Source organism: Eschrichtius robustus, chromosome 3, assembly GCF_028021215.1.
Source record: "Eschrichtius robustus isolate mEscRob2 chromosome 3, mEscRob2.pri, whole genome shotgun sequence".
Classification (NCBI taxonomy): Eukaryota; Metazoa; Chordata; class Mammalia; order Artiodactyla; family Eschrichtiidae; genus Eschrichtius; species Eschrichtius robustus.
The window spans coordinates 88,446,390-88,471,919 of record NC_090826.1 but is presented as its reverse complement, the minus strand read 5'-3'; the positions used below and the strand labels follow the sequence as shown (position 1 = coordinate 88,471,919).

General features: G+C 33.8%; 1 protein-coding gene and 1 long non-coding RNA gene across 3 annotated transcripts in view; one reads left to right on the top strand and one right to left on the bottom strand.

The window, feature by feature from the left end:
* The window catches only part of LOC137762441 (uncharacterized), a 36,686-nt gene that overhangs the window by 8,677 nt on the left and 2,479 nt on the right, over positions 1 to 25,530 (top strand). Inside the window, exons 3-7 of one of the 2 annotated variants that reach the window (XR_011073549.1) lie at positions 6,635 to 6,819; positions 7,833 to 7,887; positions 12,635 to 12,736; positions 15,388 to 15,456; positions 18,919 to 19,601. This is a non-coding gene — a long non-coding RNA (uncharacterized lncRNA). Of the gene's footprint in view, positions 1 to 6,634; positions 6,820 to 7,832; positions 7,888 to 12,634; positions 12,737 to 15,387; positions 15,457 to 18,918; positions 19,727 to 25,530 lie in introns of those variants that run through there. The other variant, XR_011073548.1, reaches the window with a different exon arrangement.
* The window catches only part of SLC35A3 (solute carrier family 35 member A3), a 44,644-nt gene continuing 20,321 nt past the window's right edge, over positions 1,208 to 25,530 (bottom strand). Inside the window, 7 exon segments of the mRNA XM_068540392.1 lie at positions 1,208 to 5,015; positions 10,185 to 10,318; positions 11,912 to 12,030; positions 15,828 to 15,999; positions 17,636 to 17,758; positions 17,836 to 17,990; positions 20,710 to 20,914. Of these exon segments, the coding sequence (XP_068396493.1) occupies positions 4,925 to 5,015; positions 10,185 to 10,318; positions 11,912 to 12,030; positions 15,828 to 15,999; positions 17,636 to 17,758; positions 17,836 to 17,990; positions 20,710 to 20,914 (999 nt within the window). The 3' untranslated portion in view covers positions 1,208 to 4,924.

The following is a 25,530-nucleotide window of genomic DNA, read 5'->3' as shown; positions in this document are numbered from 1 at the left end:
TGGACAATTGGAAAGGACGACTGGAGTTTGGACCCCTCCTAGACTCTGCCCTATGTGTCTCTTCCTTTGGCTGGTTCTAATTTGTATTCTTTCTCTGGAATAAATGTGATTATAAGTATAATAGCTTTCAGTGAGTTCTTTCTAGTGAATTATTGAACCTGAAGGTGAATTTGGGGAACCTCTGAATTTATAGTCACCAAGACACTCTACTACAGTACAATTTCAAATCTTTGGGATTTGAAGTTCGGCAATTTATTTCCTCTGATATTTTCTCCTCTGGAATGTGTATGTAATCAATCCTGCTTTGAAAAAATTCTCTTTTTAAGAACAGTAAGAAAGACAATTTTGATTACTAATGCTGGTCACTATCTGACTGTGTTGAATGGCAGTGGTATCTATAAGATTTAGATTATGAGGCGTATTTGCATAGCACAGGATTCAAGGATTTTGATACACTTTGAACGAAAGTATTCCAATAAAAAAAATATTTAAAGATTTTCAGTTAGTGCTTCTCATGAGAAGATACCAAAGAAGAGTATACATTTTAATGCTGATATTCTTATTTTAGTAACATTTTAAAACAGCATTTTGTACAAGGTTACTTCAGTAATAAAGGTGGAAATAAAATCCTTTATATTGCTTATCATTTGATCTCTATGCATTGGATAGTCACAATACAAGCAATTATATTCAAATTATGAAGAAAATTGGGGATTTCCTGGCAGTCCAGTGGTTAGGACTCCGTGCTTCCACTGCAGGGAGCACGGGCTTGATCCCCAGTCAGGGAACTAAAATCCCGCAAGCCGTGCGGCGCGGCCAAAAAAAATATATGAAAAAAATATATACCAATTACTGTAATTTCTTAACTCTGAGGCTAGCAAAGAGATAATTTATTTAAAGCAAAAAAACTTTTAGACTGTTATCATCATACAGGTAGAGAAATTCTAACGAGTTTAAATAAAATCCAGCCTTTCATGCTAGGGCATAGGCTAGTAAAAAGGAAGATCACACACATGATAAAGGTAACTAGAGAGGTAGGGAAAGGCTCAGTGAGTCATTTTTGATATATAGAGAGGAGACTAATTCATGGTTAAGTCAAGCACAGGTGAATAGGGAAACAAGGAAATATAGGAAAAAATTTACATAGTTATGAAAATAATCTATTTCCATAAATCTACTGAATAGATAATAACTGGATACCAAAAAATGACAAAGAGAAATTTATCAATTAAAAAGCCATTTAACAAAAGACCAATTTACAGATTCCTTTGAATTATGTCCGTAAAAAATTTAAATATACAAATCACAGCCCCAAACCCAAAAGAGTCTTCCTAAACAAAGGAAATACACATATAGACAAATTCAGAATCCAAATCATTAAAAAAATAGTTTAAAAATCACAGTAAATTATATCTTATAATAAGAAATAAAAAACCAAAATGACAGTTATTTACAATTGTTAAAGTTTCAAAATTTCAATGATGGAGCAATAGTACCATAATTTATTTAAATAAGTTCTGTTCACTAATACTTGTATAATATACCTATTTTAATATTCTGTTAGATAATGGATTTAAATAGCAAATGTTGAAACAACGAAAAAATTGAATTATAGTTATTCTTAAAACATCCTAATTTTGCCTATGTGTCCAAAATTGTGAATTACAGTATTGTCCTCCAGAAAAGTCAGGTATTTGGTAAAGCAAGGCACATAGGACCAGATTTTGATAAAGGTGCTTTTTCTTTGGTCCTATAATTACTTTAAATATGCTACATATCTGGGAGATCCTTAAGATGACTTTCAATATAGCATAAATAACTTTTATAAGCTTTTTCTTATGTAGAGCATACATTCACATGTAATTAAATATTATAACAACGAAAGTGTAAATAAAATGAGTGATGCTAAACCCTGTTTTTAAAAACAAAACAAAACTCAGGTGAGTGACTATACAATGACATGTTAAAAGTCTAATAATTTGATATGTAGGAAAAGTGTATCAATTCTTAAGAACAGTTTGTATTACACTAAGTCTACTGAGCACAAAGTCAATTAGTTTCCACTCAGATTCTGTCTCCTTAGAATCTAGTTTAAATATCAAACCACCTTTCCTTCTGTGAAATTGTGACATTCAATATAAATTGATGTAAACATTTAAGTTTCGCATCTCTAAACTACATTTTCCACCATAAAAGTAGTCTACAATGTCTCTAAAAATCACTTATTATAGAATTGATAATATTACTGTGTTGATACGTCTACATGTTGCATTTCAAAATTTTCTTCCAAAATACCATATTCTTAAGTTTTATAGAACTATCAATTGGCACTCTTCTCCCATGAGTTAGCACATTTTTATAATGAACAAAGTAGTAACATGTAAACTCTAAAAAGTATAAGAATTTAAATAATCAAGGAGTCATCATTATAAAAGATTGATACAATAAGGCTTCTGGAGGTCATCAAAACACAGCACACACAGAAGAAAACAGCATTATCTGTATATATGACATGATCTAGGATACAGGTCCACCTTCTCAAATATGATTATTTCTTTATGAATCATAAACTACACAACCAAATCTCTAATAACATTTTCAAACCTACTAGAAAAGCAAAATATAAATTATGCCTGTCTAAAAAAGTTTACTTTGAAAATAGACTATTTTGCCCTTTCTCAGAACTCTTGATTACATTTTATAAACTTTGGTGGGAATCTTGAAAATTGTGTTATTTTGGACACCTGAAAATATATTACTATTGTAACTAACATGTCTGATGTCCAATAATTTGCTGTATCATTTTTTGAAGTGTTAAAATTGAGAGACTAAACCTGAATTAACAATAAATTATGAATGCACACCGAATTAACACATAAATACCCAACCAGTACTTCAGTGTGAGCTGAACATAAATCTTTACATTTAGTCTAGAATTCTGTGCATTATAGGACTTAGATTTCCCTTAGCAGTAAGTAATAAGCTGTAAGCCTGAATGTTGTTACAGGCTAAAAACACCATTCTCAAATTGTGGTAAAGTTATTAAATAAATACTCTAAAAGGTGGTCACTGAAAGTCGTAAGTCAGAGTTCCAGAAAGTTTGCTTGGTGCCAACTTGGAATCGCCAGCAAATTAATTTAAAATACTTTGTAATTTTAAGCATTTTTTAAAACTCTGTATGGAATATATTAGGCTTTTGTCCTGTAGAGGCTAGGTTTGCCTCAGCAAAGTAACACAGCCAGTCCTAATTAGCCAAAAGTAGCCAACAGTTTGTAACATAGTATTTTTCAGCCAAATTTTGTTTAACAAAATCCATTAGAATTATATAAAAATATTTATTTTTTACAGATTTATACTATTAGAACAGGAGACTTTTAAAAATATATAATGTATGAAAGAAAAAAAATAAATTACTTCCTATACATAATAGGTAATTCTGTCTCTAGTCAATAATTATATTAAACCCATATTCCAATTTTAGAAAGTATTTGTGCCCACCAGTTCATTTGATCATTTCTGCTATATTTTCTCTCCCTGAACCAATTTATTAAATAACTCATGTAATTTTCAATCTCAACTCCAGTGCTAATCAAATGGAAAGGAAACCACTATTGTAAAGCAAAGCTGTGGCTCCTTCCTGGCAGCTTTTGTAGGGCCACAGAAAGGGAATTCAGAATTCGGCTGCCTCTCCCAGACATGCATCAGAGAATTCCTGGAAATGGTGGGTTTACGTGAGGCCTAGAAAGTTCTTCTGAGCAGCCTTGAATTTATACTTATAGTGCCATTTAAAATAATGTAATATCATGGCAATCTGGAATGTCTCCAAGAAAAGTCATTTTGGTCTCAATTTATTGATATCTGTACTACTATTTTTTTGGTTGTTTTGTCAACAGTTGTAGATTAAAAGAAGTTTTTACAGATCAATGAGTAAAAATATTCATCTAAAAATGCTCTAGTTATATACAGTATATGCTTTGATAGTTCATAATTCTCCAAATGGAGACATTAGACAATTATTATTATTTTAAATTATTATATGAGTATTTAAATTACATTTTAAAACTTTAATGGAAATTAACACACAGAAATTTATTTTAAAGTAATATTAAGGATTTATCTGATTTACAGAAAAATACAATTAAGAGATTAAGGACAAAACTCCATTAGTGTAAAACTGGCTACTATCTAGCACAGGAACAACTGGATTGCTTGCTTCCAGCAGTTCTGAAGCACTGAAAGATCTTAAAATGTAGATGGAGAAATAGATGTGTATATTTCTTTACATTAAATTTAAATATGAATTTCATTGTCTGACAAATCAGACCCAGAATGTTACTTTATCAATTTTTATGCAGTTGAACATTTGCAACATATAGCAATCCTTTGTTCAGTAATCTTCTGTATAAATATAAAAATCTGAGATACATGAAAATGTTTTTCAAATCATCCTTCTATTTCTTCACAGCTTTATAGGTAATTATAATTTTCAAACTTTGAATATCCATGTTATTTGATATATCTATACAGAAAGAGTAAGATAAAAAACATTTAATAAGATTAAATATATCTAATTTGCAAAACGGATGTCTGACGTTTGTTGTGTGCTCTTGCAAAGAATGCATAGGATATTTCTGCAGCAGTCAAAAACATAAAATCTTTTTAAATTCAGATTTCAAGTTTCCTCCAATAATTACTCTAATCCCTGGAAATACTTTCAAGTTTTGATTTCTAGATGCAATAGGCATTTTGTTACATATACATATATTTTATCCTTAAACTTTTATATTTTCAAACCATTTGAACATTATGATCAGATTCAGCATGATGATTTTTTTCTTAGAATCTGTAGAAGTCCTCTGTGCAGGATTAATGTTGAGCTTCCTAGTGCACCATTGTGAAAAACCAGATAAAGATAGTATTACCACTATGCTTTAGTGGGATTTCCTGCAGGTTTAGGATCATAACCATATAGGAAGGTAGCTGTTATTACAAGGATGGCTCCAAGGAAAAAGACACTAAATAGATGAAGAAAAAATGAAAAAGAGAAAATCAGATTAAAAACAAAACAAGTTATATTTCTTTACTATAAAAACATATAATTTGGGACAAAATGTTCCAGTAACATGGCTAACAAATACTGAGTACTTACTATATTCCATATATTTAGCTAAGTGTTTTACATGCATTATCTCATTTAGTTCTCACAACAACCCTATGAAGAAGGACTAGCATTGTCCTCATTTGTTTCTATATGAGGAAACAGGTTTAGAGAATTTAAATAATTTGCTTAAAGTCCCACAGCTTGAAGTGGGAGATGGAATTCAAACTCAGGTATGTTTAACTCTAGAGCCAAGCCTGCACTTTCATCCACTGTGCTATATACTGTAGTCTCCCAAAGCAAAGATGTATAAAATGTTCTATTTCATCTTTTTTCAAAACCATTTTTTAAAATCGAAGTATAGTTAATTTACAATATTGTGTTAGTTTCAGGTATACAGCAAAGTTATTCAGTTACACATATATGTATATATAGTATTTCATTGTAATGTGCCTTTTGCCTATAATACATTGAATAATAAGAGATCTCAATTTTTTTTTTAATTTGAATATACAAAGGGAAAATTGCATTCTTTTCAAACCACAGTAAAGTTCAGTTTAAAATACAAGGTAGTAATAAGCAAAACTCGGGATTTTTGTAGGATGCTTTACAAAAGGAAATAAGACTGAATGCAGGAAGACTTGGTTTCTTCCATATATATAATATACCTTACTATAAACAGGAAATGAATTTAAACTGGTACTGGAACTCAAACTGAATGTAAACTGGAATATCAGTCTTAACTTTTAACATGTATATTCTTCAAAGTGCTGTTACAGGGACATGAATTGGTTGTGCTTTTAAAGTTTTTATTAACAGTTTGAAGTCATTCCCCTGCCTCAAAAAAACAGAATTGTTCTAGAAGGGAAAAAGATCACTAATCCTTATTATGAGTTAAAGGGCCCTTCATAATATGGTCCTTCCAACCTTATCTCCCACACTCCACCCCACCCCACCTATAATTCAGCCGCTCCATTTAGTGAACACAACATGCCTTTCAGGGCAGTATCGTTGTAGATACTATTCCTCTGCCTGCAGTGTCCCTCCCAAGAAAACTGCTTATTCATAGCAGCTCAGGTCTTAAGTCTCCAAGACTAACTCCCCTAAGCAGAGTTACTGTATGGTAACACTTTATCACACTGTAGTAAATAATGTGTTATTTACATTCTGCTCCCCTGCTCAACCATGTGTTCCTCATTCATCATTATATTCCTAGTACCTAGCATATATAGGGAGCTTAATCATTATCTGTTATGATAAATCTAGTGTTGATGCAGATGTGTAACTTTTCAAAAGCCTTGAATACATGTATACATATAAGATTAAGAGAACATAAAACTTGCTATAATGTAAATATCTTGAATAAAATAACTACCACAGGAATATTTGGTAACTATTTAGGCTGCATAAGCTTCTGACTGAGCACTTTCTTTGTCAATCATTATGAGCTTCTCTTAACTTTCCAGAAATCTGGAATTACATAGAATCACATGCTCAGTTGGAAAGTTGTCTGATCCAACTTTCTACCCACCGTAGGAACCCACTGTATGATATCTCTAACAGGATCTACTAGACCAGGGGTCCCCAATCCTGGCCTGTTAGGAACCAGGCCGCACAGCAGGAGGTGAGCGGCAGGCAAGTGAGCGAAGCTTCATCTGTATTTACAGCCGCTCCCCGTGGCTCGCATTACTGCCTGAGCTCTGCCTCTTGTCAGCATTATGGTGAGTTGTATAATTATTTCATTACATATTACAATGTAATAATAATAGAAATAAAGTGCACAATAAATGTGTTTGAATCATCCCGAAACCATCCCTCCTCCCAAGGCTGTGGAAAAACTGTCTTCCACAAAACTGGTCCCTGGTGCCAAAAAAGGTTGCGGACCGCTGTACTAGACTATCTGCTGTCAGGAAACCCCTGCTTCCCAAGACAGCTATTATTTAGGTGGTTCTGAGAGAAAAAATTTTGTTAAGGAAAAAGCTATCAGAATTTAATATTTCAAGGATTTGAGCCCCCTCTTTCTAATGGAATTGTGTATATACTTCCATTGCTGCATTGATCATAGTTAATAATTTATTCTCATGCCTGTCTCTCCAGTCACTCGGACCTCCTTGAAGATAGAAAATCATACCTTATTCGGGCATTCCTGTTTTTCCAGGATCTAGTACACTGGCAGGCAGACATATAGTGGACACAATAAATTTTTGATAAAAGAATAAGCAAGCCTAAATACAAGGATGGTAATACCAATAAGCAAAATAATGAGCACAAAAAAAAAAAACAGGAAAGGGAATACTGGTGATATATCAGTAGAGATGTCTAGCAGTCAGTTGAAAATAGGGATCTAGAGTTATCTTCATAGAGAGGACAGATAAGACATGGCAGTGGATGAGATAGATAAGAGAGTGAGTGAAGACTGACAGTTACCAAAGGAACAATCAGAAAGGCAGGTACAGGGGTCAGGGGTACTACTTCCGAGAAACCAAAAAACTGTTTCAGGAGGTGAAATGGGGATAACAAAGGAAAATATATTATTACATTCACAATACAGATCATTGCATTTATTGGATAATAGAAGTTCTCCACAAAAGTAAGAATACATAAAGATGGAGGGCTTAGCTCTCTATTTTAGGAAAAATAACCTGTCTTCTCCATCTGACTTGGTGTCCTATGCATATTCTCAAAACATTCATTCATTCAATAATAACAGTATCATTGTCTTTTCTCTTTTTAGCTTCATCCCTACATACCTTACATGCTCCCTCAGAAACATGGATTTACAAACGCAGGTATGTAGCTTACTGAAAAACTCCTACTCTTTTGTCCCTCTGCTGGTTTACTTGATCATTTACTTGTTTTATTCCCTGCATGATTTGAAGATTTAAAGTTAACAGTTTGGCCTTATTTGAGGTTTTATTTTTTTTGAAAAAGGTATGGCCTTTTTAAGTTACCCTAAAAACCTACAAGTTCCAAACATTCTCAAATAATATTAAAGCATGTAACTTCCCCGTTTAATACGTAGGGAATAAAGCATCACTAAGACATAGGTGCTAATTATTACAGTTGTCTCAATGTAAGTAATTCATTCCCATACCAAGTTAAAAACAAATACTTTTAAATTCATGCCTCAGAAAAATTACAGATTTCAACATGCATGTCCCAGACCTATTGTCCAAGTTGCTAGAGAAGAACCAAACCATAAATGTTCAGTATAGAAATAGAATGAGCATATTACATTTTTCTACTACCAAATTCCACCCACAATCCTATCTCACTAACTGTCACTAACACAAATTAATTTTACTAACTGTATTAAAATTTTAAGGTCTTGAACATTCATTCAACAAACATACTGAGTATCTATTATGTGCCAAGCTCCAGCCTTGCTTACTTATTATCAGATGGTGTAAGTCTTCTGAAGACAGGAGGAAAGAATGTTGGAAGAGGGGGTGCTTTTTTTTAGAGAGATCTCTTGATAAAGAGGTATTTGAGCCAAGATCTGAGGACATGAGGGAGTATGCCATGTGAATATGTAGGGGATGCGTTTTCCAAGAAAAATAGGGCAAGTCAAAGCCCATAGCAAAGAAGTTACAATAGCAAAAAAAAAAATTAAAAAATTAAAAAAAGGTAAACAAGAGGAAAGTAATATCAGGTAAGGATAGAAAGGTAGCTAAAAGCCAAAGCAAATAGGCCGTCGATGGTGACAACTTTTGAGTGACATGGGAAGCAATTAGAGGGTTTCTGAGTATGATCTGATTTACACTGAAAAGAATCATTCTGGTTACTGAATGGAGAAAATTCGGGGACACAGGTGAAGAGAAGAAGCAAGGAGACAAGTCAGGAGACTATTTCCTTAATCTAGACGAAAAATGAGGGTGACGTGGATCGTGGTGGTAGCAGTAGAGGTTGTGAGAAATGGTCAGCTTCTGGAGATATTAAAAAGGAAGAGTTGACAGGATTTGTTTCTGGATTAGAATGACATGTGAGAGAAGAGTAAAGAGAAGCTGATGACCTTACTTCACTAAGAAAATAAAAAATTTCCATACATTTTAACTTCCTCTTATAAATCTATCTATATCCATATCTATGGACTCTGCCTTCTCTGAAGTTACTGTGGATATACTGTGTTCCTATCTAAGTCAAAAAGGATTTTGGCCTAAGCAACTGAAAGAATGAAGGTGCTGCCACTTACTAAACTGGAAACCCTGACAGAGATGGGGAATGAGTTAGACATTGAAAAAAATGTCAAATAGACAATTAGATATAAAAGCCTGGAATTCAAATTTAAATTTGAGAGTTATTAGCCTATAGATGGTATTTAAAGCCATGAGAATAGAGATCACCAAGGGAGTGAGTGCAGATATAAGAAGTCCAAGGACAGATGAAGCGAGTACTCTGAAGTTTAGAGAATGAGAAGATAAGGAGGGGAGTGAAGTTAGAGGAAACCATGAATGGTATCCTGGAATCCATTAAAATATAATCTCATTACTCTGGGATTACAAATTAGTAATTGTAAAAAAAAACAGAACTTTATTACACTTTATTCTTCCTCACTCTGTCTTCTCTCTTGGCATCCATGACACTACACGATCCTGGGTCTCCTGCCTCACCCATCATTCCTTTTGCAATTCTTTTTCAGACTATTCTTCTCCCTGCCACCACCTAACTGAATTTTCTCATGAGCCACCTTCTCTATATAAACAAACTAACCTCTTCAAGAATGTCACCTACTCTCTTGGCTTTAGCTATATAAATTCTTCATTTAAAAATGTAATTATATGACTTATTTTATGACTTTTATGACTTATTAACTTTTAAAAATATGACTTCTAACTTTGGGGGAAAAAAACCTATTCAGATCCATTGGGAAAATTCTGGCCAGCCAAATTGTATAAATTGCTTTCCAGTGTTAGATTTTCTTTCATGCATTGAGTTTGAAACCTTTTTAAAAAGATAGTTAAATGAATCTTACTATATTTCTTTGAAAGTTGTAATAGAACAAAATTTTTCAGATTAGATCTTATGAAGGACTCTTATTTGTCTATATACTTTTGGAGATTTAAAGAAATAGAAAAGAATACACTACCTGGTTGGTACGAAATCTTGTAGCCAAAAATAAGATATCAGTGTTGATAATATTATGGACAGAGAGGTTGCAAATCCTTTTAAAATGTTATCTGCATACTTAATAACAGCAGCTATTACAAGGCCTCCCAGTGCCTGCAGAAGATTTAAAAGATTATTTTAAAAATTAAACATATATAAAACTGCTTTTCAAAACAATCTCAATGAAGCGTTAGGCTTTGTCCTATAATCTAATCCCATTAAAGTAAGTGATTTTTATTAAACATCTCATAACAAATGGACTTCTAGGTTTTGTTCAATAGCCCCCTTATTTCAAAAGGTATCTGATAAAATAACTACCAGCATAATCTGCAGTTTGTTACAATGGAGTTTGACCGTATTATGAATAAAACATCTATCCTCATCCAATTTAGTAATTAAATATCACTTGTTCAGACAAATGTGGGAAAATTGGACACACTGATTAGTGAAATATTTTTACTTTTGATTAAAAATAAACTGTAACTTGAAAGTTATTTTACTAGCCTTTTAATAGCCAACTTCGATTTCTTCCTCTAGTTTCTTCCCATTCTAATCTACCTTTCATTGCTGTCAGATTACTCTTCCTAAAGCACTTTAATCATTCTCTTTGAGAGTGAAGAACTTTCTACCAAATCCCTCTCAAATTCCAAATTGTGGCTACTTAAATAACAAAGTTTTACCATATCTCATAGTTTTGTTTTCTACCAAACCCTACATATCAGCTCCCAAGTCTGGGTTACCCACTTTCACTGCACGTCTTCAAATGGTAGAAGCTTTATGAGAGAAAGTCACAAATTATGCCAAGTGAGCTCACTACAAATTGATGTTTGAGTCCTGGTATTTCTTAGCAGTGTTCTCATTCCTCTATTTACTCCCTCATACCAACTGTACCAAACCTTTAAAATTTTTCTCAAGTCTTTAGCCCCCTCTTAAGGAAAGAGAGCTTCCCTCCTTGATAGGATAAAAGCCATCATACATAAACTCTCCTGACTTACCCTATCTCTACCTCAAATTTTCTCTGAATTTTCACTTACCCTTGTCTCCTTTTCTCCTATATTAAAAATAGAAGTATCCTTCCTGCTTTCAAAACACAACTATCCTTTGCCACCTTCACCCATCCTCCCTGAGGGACCTTGTTTCTTACAGCTTCAAATACCTCTAGAGAAAGGCTTTGTGAAGACAGAGACTTCTATCTTCATTTTTGTATCCTCCAGAGTACCCAGTAAGTATTTTTTGAAGATGAAATTACTCAACCCTTGAATAATTTCAAGTTATAAGCCGAGGTAATTTGATAGGAATACTCCAATATGTAACCAAAATATAAACTATAAACTGTTACAGATTTAAATATCTAGATCTGCTTCTTGAGCCTGAAATAGCTGACCACAGACTTCCTGTAAAATGATCAGAACAGTAGAAAAATTACAAGTTATATGTGTCCTCAGCTTTCAACTCTTTTATTCTTAAACTTGCATTTTCGTTATGTTAAATTTAAATACCATAAAGTTCATTCATGATTCATTTTCAAATAAGTTTTCATTACGGCATTTAGATCAGTTCTATTTTAACTTCCCTGAATAAACTAGAGATAATGAGAGTACTGATAGGAGGGACCCTTTTTACTCATATCAGTATATCATAGCTACTTTGATTCTCTATATTAAAATAAAATTTATTAGCATAAATGTAAGACTTTAAATGCTTTACCTGAAGAACAACAACTATCCAGGTCAGCCGGTTATACCCCTGAAAAAATCCATTCTTTGATACCAGTTCTCCATCATAAACATATACACCCATTAATCCAAATATACTCCCAAAGAAACCTAAAAAAAAAAAGTAAAGTCTATGTCATACATCATTTAGTTTGTCTGGAGAGATCTTTTTCCATTAACATTCCAAATAATTTTAAACTTAACTTTTCCTTTTTGATAAAATTAGACTACTTTAAAATTTTTTTACTTGTATAATTATATAAACTTAAGAAAAGTATACTGAGTACTATATTATGACTGTAATAAAAAGACATGGGAATATAAAAAAGAACAGAGATTACCAACTTTGGAGGACTGAAAAAATATAATGTATACATTCCAGGACTAAATGGCTGTCCCATTCAAATATTTGTAAAATGCTCACTTTTGGTGTATTTCATTGTATCTTATATCTTCCTATTTACTAGATCTAGATTTTCATATATTCACATTCATACATGCAGATATAATAGCTCAGGTATGTGGTGCAGCATTTTCCTTTATTTAGAAATTTTGGATGTACAATAATTAATAAACAAAAAATTAGAGCTAAGAAACCATCAGCCATAGGCAACATCAGAATGTTGTTATTGAAGTCTCACTGTTAGGGAAAGTCAGCTCAGTGAGAGCCTGAAATGTGTCTTATTCACTGCTGAATCCCTTACTTCTACCACAGAGCTTATCACATGACTACTGGATCTGAGATTTCCTGGAGCAATCCTAAACTATGAATAAAGAAATGGATACTACAGGGGTCATCTCTTTGGGGCAGTCTGTGGTAAGATATGCAAAGATTGCAGGGTAAAGCAATTTTTTATAAAGCCACAACTAATCAAAGTATTCCACAGTGAAAAAGAACTAAAAGGGATGTGAGATGTTCTTTCTAAAATTTTATTTATGCCAACTCTATCATTTTAATATGTCTAATTTAGAACATGAAAATAATACTGGCATAATACAAAATCACAAAAATAAACACTTCCAAGGGTATTATTCATTTCTTTTTTAATTATAAAAATAACACTTGATAATTACAAAAAATGTATAGAGTACAGAAGAGTACACACATGTCAGTATGTACAGATCTACTGCATTCTTTCTATCAGTTGTATAATATTACATCGTACGGACAATAATAGTACGAAATACACATATAATGCCACATGCAACGAAATGTACTAAGTGCTTTATGTATGTTAGCTCATAACAACCCTATGAGGTAGACACTTCTAGCTCACTTTACAGATAAAGAAACTGAAGCAAAGAGAGGTTAAATAAACTTGCCCAAATTCATGTTGCTGGTTAGTGATGGATTCAAAATTTTAATCCAGGCAGAGTGGTTTTGAAGTCTATGATCTTAACCACTACACCATTTAATCATATTGATAATTTATTTAACCAGTATTCTAAATGTTTTCTATTTTTTACAATGGTAACCAATGCTGAAATGAATAAACTTGGACATTTATCTTTGTGCTCTTGTATAAATATTTGTATCTGTAGGATAAATTCTTATCCAGACATGGAATTTTTACATTAAAGCTGTAATTTATTTAAAATTTTGTTATATATTCCCAAATTGAGATCCAATAAGGTTACATCAGTCTACCAGTTGGCCCTCCATATTCGCAGGTTTTGCATCCACAGATTCAACCATCCGTGAACCAAAAATGTAAAAAAAAAAAATTCCAGAAAGTACCAAAAAACAAAACTTGAATTTGCTGGCACAGCAACTTATTTACAAAGCATTTACACTGTATTAGGTATTATAAATAATCTAGAGAGGATTCAGTGTATATGAGAAGATTGCAAAAGTTATATGCAAACACTATACACCATTTTATACAAGGGACTTGATCATCCACGGCGGTCCTGGAACCAATCCCCCACAGATACCAAGGGAAGACTGTACTCCTAGCAACCTTAGGTAACAAGAGTTCCTGTTTCTCCATTCTGTGGCTAATATGGGATCTTATCAATTAGCTAATCTTTGACCGTTGATGTTTGAAAACTTCTATACATTGTTTTGTTTTTGTAATCTCGAGTTATCTATAACTTATTTATGTATCCTTTTCAGAACTTTGAGTTATTACCATTACCATTAGATTGTGTTATGAGGTCAAACCAAGGAATAAGAAATCCATGTAATACCACAGAATCATGAGTTCTGACCTTTCATTTTTATCTTATAATCGAGAAAATTTGGGGCAACTCATACAAACCTGAATATTTCCTTCTTTTCTGATATTTGCATATTAATGTAAATAGCTGACATAAGTGCTTAGGCACTAATAAAGCACAAGGCACTTTATTCTAAACACTTTACATGTATTATCTCATTTAATCCTCATAGCAACATATGAAATAAGTACCGTAATTAAGTATATTTTATAGATGAGGAAGCAGAGAGGAAGGTTAAGTAAGTTCTGTAATGCCACACATGTGGTAGGTAATAAAATCAGGATTTGAGTGGTCAGACTACCAAACCAAAAGTTCTTAACCACTATGCTATAGATATACTCTTTCTGAAATGGTGAATGCTTTTCAAGTCTGAACTTGCCTTCTAGGCAAACTGAACAAAGGGAAGCTAATTTAATTTTGTTTTCAAAAATATTTACCTTGAAGTTCTTAAAAAAAAAAAAAAACACACACGATACATTTCTACAAATTTTGCAGAGAAACAAATAAATACTGTGTGATAAAATGAAGGTTCAGTCTGTTTGTTATCATATTATGTGAAAACAGCTGAAAGGATGGACTTTAATCAAATTTTGCAGGTTTGTCTTAAAATACAGGCCATTAGGATTACAGACAATTCACTGTATAGGGCCTGGAAGGGCCTGTTATGACTGCTATCATGAAACATGGTATAGCTATTAAGCTGATGTGAAGAAAAAAATAGTGGCTTCAAAGAAAAACACAATGGTTTCAAAGGTGAGCTCCAAAGTCACAGGGACAGAGGCTTAAAACAGAACATGTTGATTTGCAATTGAGCTGCTTCTCACATGTAGCATCTTCCAAAATGAATATGGCAAGAATACTAAATTCTGAAATCTTTGTATGAGGAGTTAAATGTTACAATACTGTATACAAATAGTTTAAATATCTATTCAAAGGCAGTCTCTCAATCTCTTTTTTCTTTTAAACTATTCACCTTCAGTTTAAAAAATGCTGTAGTATTTAAAAGCTAAAGTGTAACAAGTTGAAATAAAAAAGCATAGTAAGATTTTAAAGAGACAAAAATTTCTTCATTTCAAACTTCCTCCATTTAAGTATCTATTTTTTTCAGCTTTATTGAGGTATAATTGATAAGTAAAATTCTAAGACATTTTAAGTGTACATTGTGCTGATTTGATATACAACATGGTGACCGTAGCTGATAACACTGTATCATATAATTAAATTTGCTATCTTAATCTCTTTTTCCAGGAGGAAAATATGTAAGTTATTTGCAACATCTGTGGAAAACATAGCAACCAAAGACAAAGGCTCCAAATGGTGAGGACAGAAACAGGCTTCATACACTCTTATGAGCACAGACCTAAAATTCCATATTCTTGAATAAAAGACATTCATTTAAAAGACAGTTTTTCAAAAGGCAAAAACCCTGCTAGATATTTGCATCAACAGCAGCTTTTATAAAAGGTTTATTTAATTAAAGACACATAGGACTTCCCTGGCGGTCCAGTGGTTAAGACGCTGTGCTCCCAATGCAGGGGGCACAGGTTCAATCCCTGGTTGGGGAACTAAGATCCCGCATGCTGTGCGGCGTGGCCAAAAAATTTTTAAAGAAACAGAAAAACACAGAAATCTTTAAACATAACAATATAATCCTTTAAAAATAATATTAGAAAACATTTAAAACTTACCAAGTTGAATGTTTCTTATCCACACTGATTGTTTGGTTTCTTTTAAGATTTTCTCAAAGTAAACCCCAGCAAAGCCACTTGAAAAACATGCTGTGAGAACTGCCATGAGGCCTACGAATTGTGAGCCAGCTGAAAGTTCCTTCGAATTAAGCTCTTGAGAATCTGAGGGCCACTGAACAAAAAGAAAAACAAAACTGAAGTTTAATTCCTATAATGTTTTACAAAATACATATTTAGAGTCCACTCTTAGACCTTAAGGTAAAAATGCAACCAATACCATTCTTGGGGATTGCAGAGGAGAGCTTTTGAAAGAAAAACTTAGAATCATTTTTTTCCCCCATAGTGATATTACTGTTATAATTTATAATTTCAAAAATACCCTAAAAGAGAGAAAGAGTATAATAAACGCACAGATGCACAAAATAGCCTCCACAAGCAGTTCAGTTGTAGAAATTCAGAGTGTGAAGTGTTGGAGCAGCAAAAATGAGTATGGAGCTGTTGTTTCATTATGGAAGGTCCATTTCATGCTAACCATTCTGAGCTTTATTCTGTAGATCAGTGTTCCTAAAACTTCACTTATTTCCCTATCATCTTCATGGTTTTTGTCAAATGTATGTTCTCCCTAAACTATTAATTACTTGATATTTTAATTTAAAATACCTCACTTTTAAAAACTGAATACGGACTTTACCTTACCTTAAGCAGGATCTATGAAAATATGGATTTGATATGCCAATTATATTTTTCTAATAACCACTTAAATAACTATTAGAAATATTTATTCAAAATATACATACCACACTCTGAGGAAAGTGATTGTAGGGGAGGGGGGCTTTGGACGGCAGGAGATTGACATGATTGGATTTCTTTTAGATAGACCACAGTGGTGACTAAGTGGAGGCTGAATTGTAAGACAGAAGTTAAAAAAAAAAAAAAAAAATCAATTAGGAGGCAAAAGATTACTTGAGACACAAAGAAGGCATGAAATGGGGAAGTGTTAGTAGAGACAGACAAGGACAGAATCAAGAAGTATTAGAAAGCAGAATCAGGAAGTCTTAGTGATTGACTGGATGTACAGGCTAAAGGAAGAGTCTAGGACAACTCTCAGGCTAAGTAAATCATGACTGGAAAAAAACAGAAATAAAGAACAGGTTTGGTGGGGAAAAGGTAAAGTATAGCTTTGGATACACTGAGTTTATAAGGCCTATTGAACAACCAAACAAAGATGTCCAATGTGCTTTTAGATATATAAATCTGAAACTAGAGGTGATAACCAGAGCTGATGACACAGACCAAGAAGCTATAAGCATATGTGTTAGTAAAAACCTTCAGAAAGAATGAAATCTCCAAAACTGAGGACATAATTTAAGAGAAATAACAAGCCTATCAACAACACAATATCTAATGGGAATATCAAGGAAGAGGACCCCAGGAAGGAAACCAAGAAGGAATCATTAGAAAGATGTGAAAAGAACCAGGAGCGAGTGGTATCAGGGAAGCTGAGAGACAATAGGAAGGGAGTGGTTGATCTCAAATGTCCAGACACTCAGTAAAAATCAGCTTTGTTTTACCTACAGTGTCTTATTTCCCTAAATAGACTGTTCATTTCTTTACGTCGGATAATTTGATTTTACTTCTTTGTGTCATTTACAGTCCCAATGTAGTATCTTGCTCAAAGGAAGCCCTCAAAAAATGTCAGTTGTGAGAATAAGCATTAATTTTCTTCAACAAATAACAGAACCATATTCTCCAAAATGAGGTTTGAAACTGTGATAAAAGTAAAAGTTATACTTATCTTGAATAGTTACCTGTACAAAAGCAACTCCTGTCATCAAAATTACTAGGGAGAGCCACTGGTACACACCTAATTTTTTACTAAGCATCGACACAGAAAATAATGCAGTCGTAAGAATTTTCAACTGATACGTGACCTGAAAGAGAAAACAGCTAATATTATTGTTTCTTTCTTTCTTTCTTAGAAACACTACTAGAAATGTATTTTAAATACCTGATAAGTAGCTGCATCTAGATTTGACAGTGCCACATAGAGTAAATTATTCTGAAGAGTATATATCCCTGATGGAATAGCAAGTTTAAGTGTTTCCATAGGTTTATTAAGAATTTCATCACGTAGTATTCGATTCAGTGCTCTTAGACTACATTCTAGAAAAAACATGAAATGGGCAAAATCAGTAATTAAGTAACTCCAAATAAGTTACATACTCTCAAGTCCTCAGTTTTTTCACCTGTAAAAAATGGAAATTTGGCTACACGTTAAGATCCTTTTAGGTCTAAAATATACAGACGTACCTCAGAGATATTGCAGGTTCATTTCCAGACCACTGCCATAAAGTGAATATCACAATAAAGTGAGTCACAAGAATTTTTTTGGTTTCTCAGTGCATATAAAAGTTATGTTTATACTTTACTGTAGTCTGTTAACTGTGCAATAAGATTATGTCTAAAAAAAACAATGTGCATACCTTAATTAAAAAATACTTTATTGCTAAAAAATACTCACCATCATCTGACAATGGAGGGTTGCCACAAATCTTAAATTTGTAAAAAACACAATATCTGCAATAAAATAAGGTATACCTATACCTTTAATGATGCTAATACTAAATATTATAAGGTAGCATATTAAGAAGAGCATTATCTTTATATATATATTTTTTTCATTGGGAAATAAATCAAATTGATTATATATACACATATGTATTTATGATAACCAAAACCTCAAAGTATTAACTTGTCAACCAAGTATTCTTACTTTATCATAGCAATATTATAATATTGATACTTTGTATTTTATAATGTATTTTATCATCAGCCATTAATGCCAATTAATAATTATGAAGACTTTAATCATGAAAAGAAGGATACCAGGAAGTGGGTTTGGCTCAAACAACAGAAAACCCAACCAACAGTGGCTCAAACCCATAGGGATTTGTCTCACATGTCATGAGTCCAGGTCAAAAGCTGCTACAGCAGCTCCGTGATGACATCAGGGACCTAGCTCTCTCTGTATATATATTGGCTTTTTATTTTCATGCTTTTCATGTATTGCCTACGTGATTTTTTGCAACAGGTTACCAACTGACTGATGCACCTCTGGTTCTTCTTTCTGGAAGGAAGAAAGAAGAGGAGGAAACAGTGGCCTAGTAGGCATCTTCTTCCCTCTCACTGACCAAGACTGTGTGTTGCATGACTACCCCCTGCTACAAGGGAGCTGGAAAATCAATTCTTTTCTTTTATATTCTCCACATTAGAGATAAGAAAGGGAGAAAGGAGTTAAAAATGGACTCTGAGCTAGCCAACCCACAGTATCAATCACAAAAAAATGCCCAAAGAACTTTCAGAGATACATAAACCCCCAAAGAAAGGAGAAATTCTAAGGAACCCTACCACCTTACCAACAATACACTTCACAGATGATTTTCTCTCCCAACATAAAACTTGCAAACTTGGGCTTCCCTGGTGGCACAGTGGTTGAGAATCCGCCTGCCAATGCAGGGGACACGGGTTTGAGCCCTGGTCTGGGAAGATCCCACATGCCACGGAGCAGCTAGGCCCGTGAGCCACAATTACTGAGCCTGCGCGTCTGCAGCCTGTGCTCCGCAACAAGAGAGGCCGCGATAGTGAGAGGCCCGCGCACCGCGATGAAGAGTGGCCCCCGCTTGCCGCAACTAGAGAAAGCCCTCGCACAGAAACGAAGACCCAACACAGCCATAAATAAATAAAGAAAGAAAGAAAGAATCATGGTCAAAAAAGGTGATGATAAAAAAAATTGCAAACTTTATGAAAAGTTTTAAAATGAAAATAGCTTTTTTTAAATTAATTTTTATTGGAGTATAGTTGATTTACAATGTTTAGTTTACAAAATGAAAATAACTAAAGAGTGCTACTTGATAGCCTTTCCTGACTAAAATAATGGTAAAAAAATTATGTAAGTAAAACAAAAATTACCAAAAGATTTTTTTTTAGTTTTAGCAGAAAAAATATAAAATATTAGCTCATCTTTAAAATTAAATTTTTAAATAATTGATGCTGTCACATATTTTTCTCATTAGCAGTATGAGGGTAGTGGAATTGAGTCTTGTGGCTTTAATTTGATTTCTCTGATTCCTAGAGAGGTTGAACATCTTTTTATACATTGATTGGCCACTCAGGTTTTCTCTTCTGTGAGTTGCCTATTTATATCTTTTGTCCCTTTTTTGTTGAGTTTCTTATCTTTTTCTTATTGAGTTGTGGGAGTTCTTTGTACATTCTGGATATTAATTATTAGTGATTACCTGTGATGTAAATACCTTCTCTCAGTCTGTTGCTTGTCTTCTCATTTGGTTTGATATATAAAAACATGAAAAAAGTCTGTTTTTCATTTTAATGTACCCCCAAATAATCTAACCACATGGAGCCCTAACCACCGGACCACCAGGGAATTCCCTCAATAAAGATTTTTTTTTTTAAAAAAACTATATCAAATTAGTCACTGCTGGACTAATCATGCAGCAAATAAAATAAAAAAGGCTTGACTTTAGTAAAAAAATTATTACTCCTCTAAATTACTTACTCTCAAATTATTATAAATGCAAGAAACTTTGTTTCATATTTACAGCATTAACCAGAGGACATGAATCAAAACAGATAAGAATAAAATACCTTTATTACTAGACTAAAACCATCTTAATAAAATGAAAATTGAAATGTTCTTAAATAATGCAAGTGTTCAAATGTGTAGTTACCTATATATAATATATATATATGTCATATATAAGTACCTATACATATATACTATATATATATATATATATATATCACATGTGAATAACTGCAAAATAATTAAATAAATTGCAATGACTTAAAAAACCTCGATACCTACTGCTGTCTTTGTAGACTAATAAAATGCAGGCCATTATCTTCAAAAGTTCAGCAACAACCACGGCTGTAGATGACAGATAACGAGGCCCCTCCTCTTTTAAAGTCCTAGAATAACGCATCGTTAGAACCAGACTGGTAGTCTGAAAGACCAAAATTCCCAAGGAAAGGTATTTTAGGTTGGCTGACATTGTTTTATCTTCATTTGCCTGAAAAACAAAATACACAGGGCAAATAAACAGAAAATACAGAAATTATAAATATTTTAAAAACCAGTAAGAGATGTCTGGTTCCAAACAAGATAAGTGCACTGCATCCTACTCTTCCTGCTAATTACAACTATAAACCTTGGACCAAAGACAAAGCAACTACAAGGAGACTCTGAAAAGGTGACAAAAATAAGACAAACTGGCTAGAGACTGCAGATCTTGAGTGATTAAAAAATCTTGAGATTTGCCATTCATGTATCTCACCCTGGGTGTGACAGCAGTTTACAACCTGGAACCACCAACAGGTGTAGGTCAACAACAAAAAAGCCATAAGAAAAAACCCACTGTCTCCAACCAAAGGACTGGGAAGACAGCAGCCCTGAAGGATGCAACCCTCCCAAATGAGTGCTGTATAATCTGTGGGGCAGAGCCTTGCTGACCATCCCAACCCTGCACAAAGGACAACAGAGGTGGTGGCCCTCCCATCCCCCACCAGGATGCAGCCACAAAGACTATGGGGGCAGAGCCCTGCCAACCATTCCTGCCCTATATAAGGGGAATGTCAGCGAAGATGCAGCACCATTCCTCCCTCTCCAGTGGCTGCCTACTAATATAGACGATTTAAGTAGGAACCAAGGTCTCATAACACTCAAAACATCCAGGATACAATCCAAAATGAGTATACTCATCATTCCAAAGACAGAAAAAAAAATCTCAACTAGGATGAATAAGGACAATCAAAGGACAACAACAACACATAGTTGATACAGATGTTGGAATTATCAGACAAGAATTTTAGAGAAGTTACTACAAAAATGCACCAACCAACAGGCAATTATAAACATTCCTGAAATAATTTTAGACTTACATAGCTGAAAAAAATAGTACAGGCGTTCTCATGTACCCTCCACCTGGCTTCCCCCAATAATAAAAGTAGCAAAGTTTCTGTATTTTTTCTAAAGCAATTTAATATTAACTCTAAGACACTCACTTTAAATATGAAGATACAAATATGTTAAAAAGTAAAAGGGTGGAAAATGATAAAAGCCATGAGGAAAATAACTATGAGAAAGTTGGAGGGGTTAGATTAATATCAGGCAAAACAGATTACATAAGAATTATTTTTAGAATTAAAGGATACTTTGTAATGATAAAAGAATCAACACATCAGGAAGATATAACCATTATAAATGTATATGTGCTAATAACATAGCTTCAAAATACATAAAGCAAAAACTTACAGAACTAAAAGGAAAAACAGGTAAATCCAGTCAGAATATGAGATTTTAACCCACCTTTCCCAGTAACTGATAGAATATACACACACACAAAACCCAGTAAGAATATTGAAGATTTGAACAACACTATCAACCACTGTAACTCTGTAGACTTGGAGATGCTCCACTAAGATCCTCCTTCAAGGAAGGACTTAATGTAGTGTGCATGATCAGTCAACTGCCTCTCCAACCCAGGTCACATCCTTTGCTTCAAATTTATCTAAAGATTCAATCTCAAACAAAATCTCTGAAGGTTTTTTTTGGTAGAAATTGATATCGATTTTAAAATTTATAGGAAAATACAAAGGACCTAGACCAGCAAAACAATTTTGAAAAGGAAGAATAAAGTGGAAGGAGTTAAACTACTGACATTCCAGACTTACTATAAAGCCCTAATAATTAAGACTGATATTGACATAAGGACAAAAGAATAGGTCAATGGGATAGAATGAAGTCCAGAACAGGGACTTCCCTGGTGGTGCAGTGGTTATGAATCCGCCTGCCAATGCAGGGGACACGGGTTCGAACCCTGGTCCGGGAAAATCCCACATGCTGCGGAGCAACTAAGCCTGTGTGCCACAAATACTAAGCCTGCGCTCTAGAGCCCATGTGCCACAACTACTGAGCCCACGCGCCTGGAGACCGTGCTCCGCAACAAGAGAAGCCACCGCAATGAGTAGCCCCCGCTCGCTGCAACTAGAGAAAGCCCACACCCAGCAACGAAGACCCAACACAGCCAAAAATAAATTAAATAAATAAATTTATTTTTAAAAAAGCTAAAACTATAAATATTCAGGAAGAAAACATAGGAGAAAATCATAGCCACATAAAAATAGGTTGAGATTTCTTAGGATACAAAAAGCACAAACCATAAAAGAAAAATATGGAAAAATTGGACATCATCAAAATTTAAATCTACTCTTCCAAAGACACTGTAAAAATAATGAAAGGCAAACCACATCATGGGAGAAAATATTCTCAACACAAAAATCTGACCATGGTCTTGTATCTAGAATGTATACAGAACTCTTACAACACAATGAATGCATACAGAACTCTTACAACACAATGAGTAGAAGACAAACAACCCAAATTAAAATGGACAAAAGATGTCAATAGATATTTCACCAAAAAAAGATAAATGAATGGCTAATATGCACATGAAAAGATGTTCAACATCACAGTCATTAGAGAAATACAAATTAAAGCCACAATGAGATAACATTATACACCTATTAAAATAGCTGAAATCTTAAAAATTGATGCTACCAAGTGTTGAAGAGGATTTAGAACAAATAGAACTCTCAACTTTGCTAGTGGGAATGTAAAATGCCACAACCACTTTATCAACCAACTATCTCATTTTTATAAATCTGCATTAGCAGAAGAATCCTAATGTGAAATAAAATTATAGCATTTTAGAAGTACAAGATGCTTTAGAAATCATCTAGTACAATATCTTCATTTTAAAATAAAGAAAATAGTGAACAGAGAAGTTAGATGACTTGTTCAAGGTCTTATAATTATTAATTGAAAATAACAGTTATAAAGTTAAATATCAAGTTCCGCAGATCCCATTACAAGCTACTGTAGAATTTCAAAAGACTTCCTGGTGGCCTTTATCTCTGTATAAAAGGAGAACAAGTTGCCAGCAGTCTACATTTGGCACATGCATCTGATTTTCCTGGAAAATGTCAAACAATTATTTCAAACCTGTTCAAGAAAGTCTTTTGTTTATTCTGTACAACTAAGACCATAATGTATGTGTTATAACAGCAATACTCTGATTTCTTTTCAAATGAAAATTTAAAGGTCAGATTCTAAGCCAGGATACACTATTTGTACAATTTTGCTTTTCCATTTCCAAGTACATACAACATCAATATAAACATTCACTGTGATAATACAGTTCGTAATATTTTTAGTCTCTCACAATGTTTTGTTTTGTTTTTCTAAGTCTGTGAGATAATAGGAAGACATGTATATTGGTCTCTGGTGCTGGCTCCTGACACAGGGCTCCTGAAACGCTTGTAATTTCCTAAGTGATAAGAGCACTAGGAGCATCTTTTGTTCTAATATTTGGTCTTTGACCCCAGTTCCTGACACAGAGCTCCTGAAACCCTTGTAATTTTCTGGGTGATAGAAGTGTCTTTTGTTCTAGTGAGGCAAATTTGGGCAGGCTTCTGGATGGCTTCTGAAGAGAGCTGCTCACCAGAAAGAACAATCCATGATTAGAGGCTTAGAATTTTCAGCCCCATTCCCCAAGCTCCCCTACTCCCCATTCTCTTGAGAAGGCAAAAGGGCTGAAAATGGAGTTAATGATCCATTTTGCCTACATCATGAAGCCTCCATAAAATCACGATACTATATAGGGTTCAGAGGGCCTCCAAGTTGGTGAACACATCCACACAGGGAAGGTGAGGCACCCCAATTCCATGGGGACAGAAGTTCCCATGCTGGGGACCTTCCCAGACCTTGCCCTATATATTTCTTCATCTGACTGTTCATCTGTATCCTTTATCATATCCTTTAATAAACTGGTAAACATAAGTGTTTCCCTGAGTTCTGTGAGCCACTATAGCAATTTAATCAAACATGAGGAGAAGGTCGTGAGAACCTCTGATTTGTAGCCAAGTCCAAGTCAGACAGAAGTTGTGCCTAACCTGAGGACCTACTACTTGTGATTGGCATATGAAGTGGGGTGGGAGCAGTCTTGTGGGACTGAGCCCTTAACGTGTGGGATCTGATACCATCTCCAGACAGACAGTGTGAGAATTGAAGTAGGACATCCAGCTGGTGTTGCAGAGAATTGCTTGGTGTGGGGAAAAACCTCGCATACATGTGATGACCAGAAGTGTCAGAAGTGAAGTATTCTGTATGAGGAGTAGAGGAAACACATAGGAGGAAAGAACGGCGTTGCTTTTCTAATATGAAGTCAAGAAGTAAAATACATGCAAACACACGCTCATTTGCACTAGATCACCTGTAAAGAATTACAATTTAATTTACAATTCTGCCTAAGGGAAGAAAAAACTCAAAATGAAAAAGTTCAAAATACTAGTATTTCTAAGATATACAAATACTTAGTTTGGTTGGAGTACAATATAGGTAAAAGTTAGTACTTTCACTTAGTACAATATAGGTAAAAGTTAGTACTTTCACTTAATACAACCCCTAAATGCAAAGCAAATACATAAACACGAAATAGACCAAAACAAAGATTATGTTCCACCTCTATAATTTATAAGATTAACATTGTTTCTTCATTTTAAAGTCTACAATATTTTCTCATTATAATTGAAAACAATCTTTTACCCATTTCATGTTTAAGATTTAATT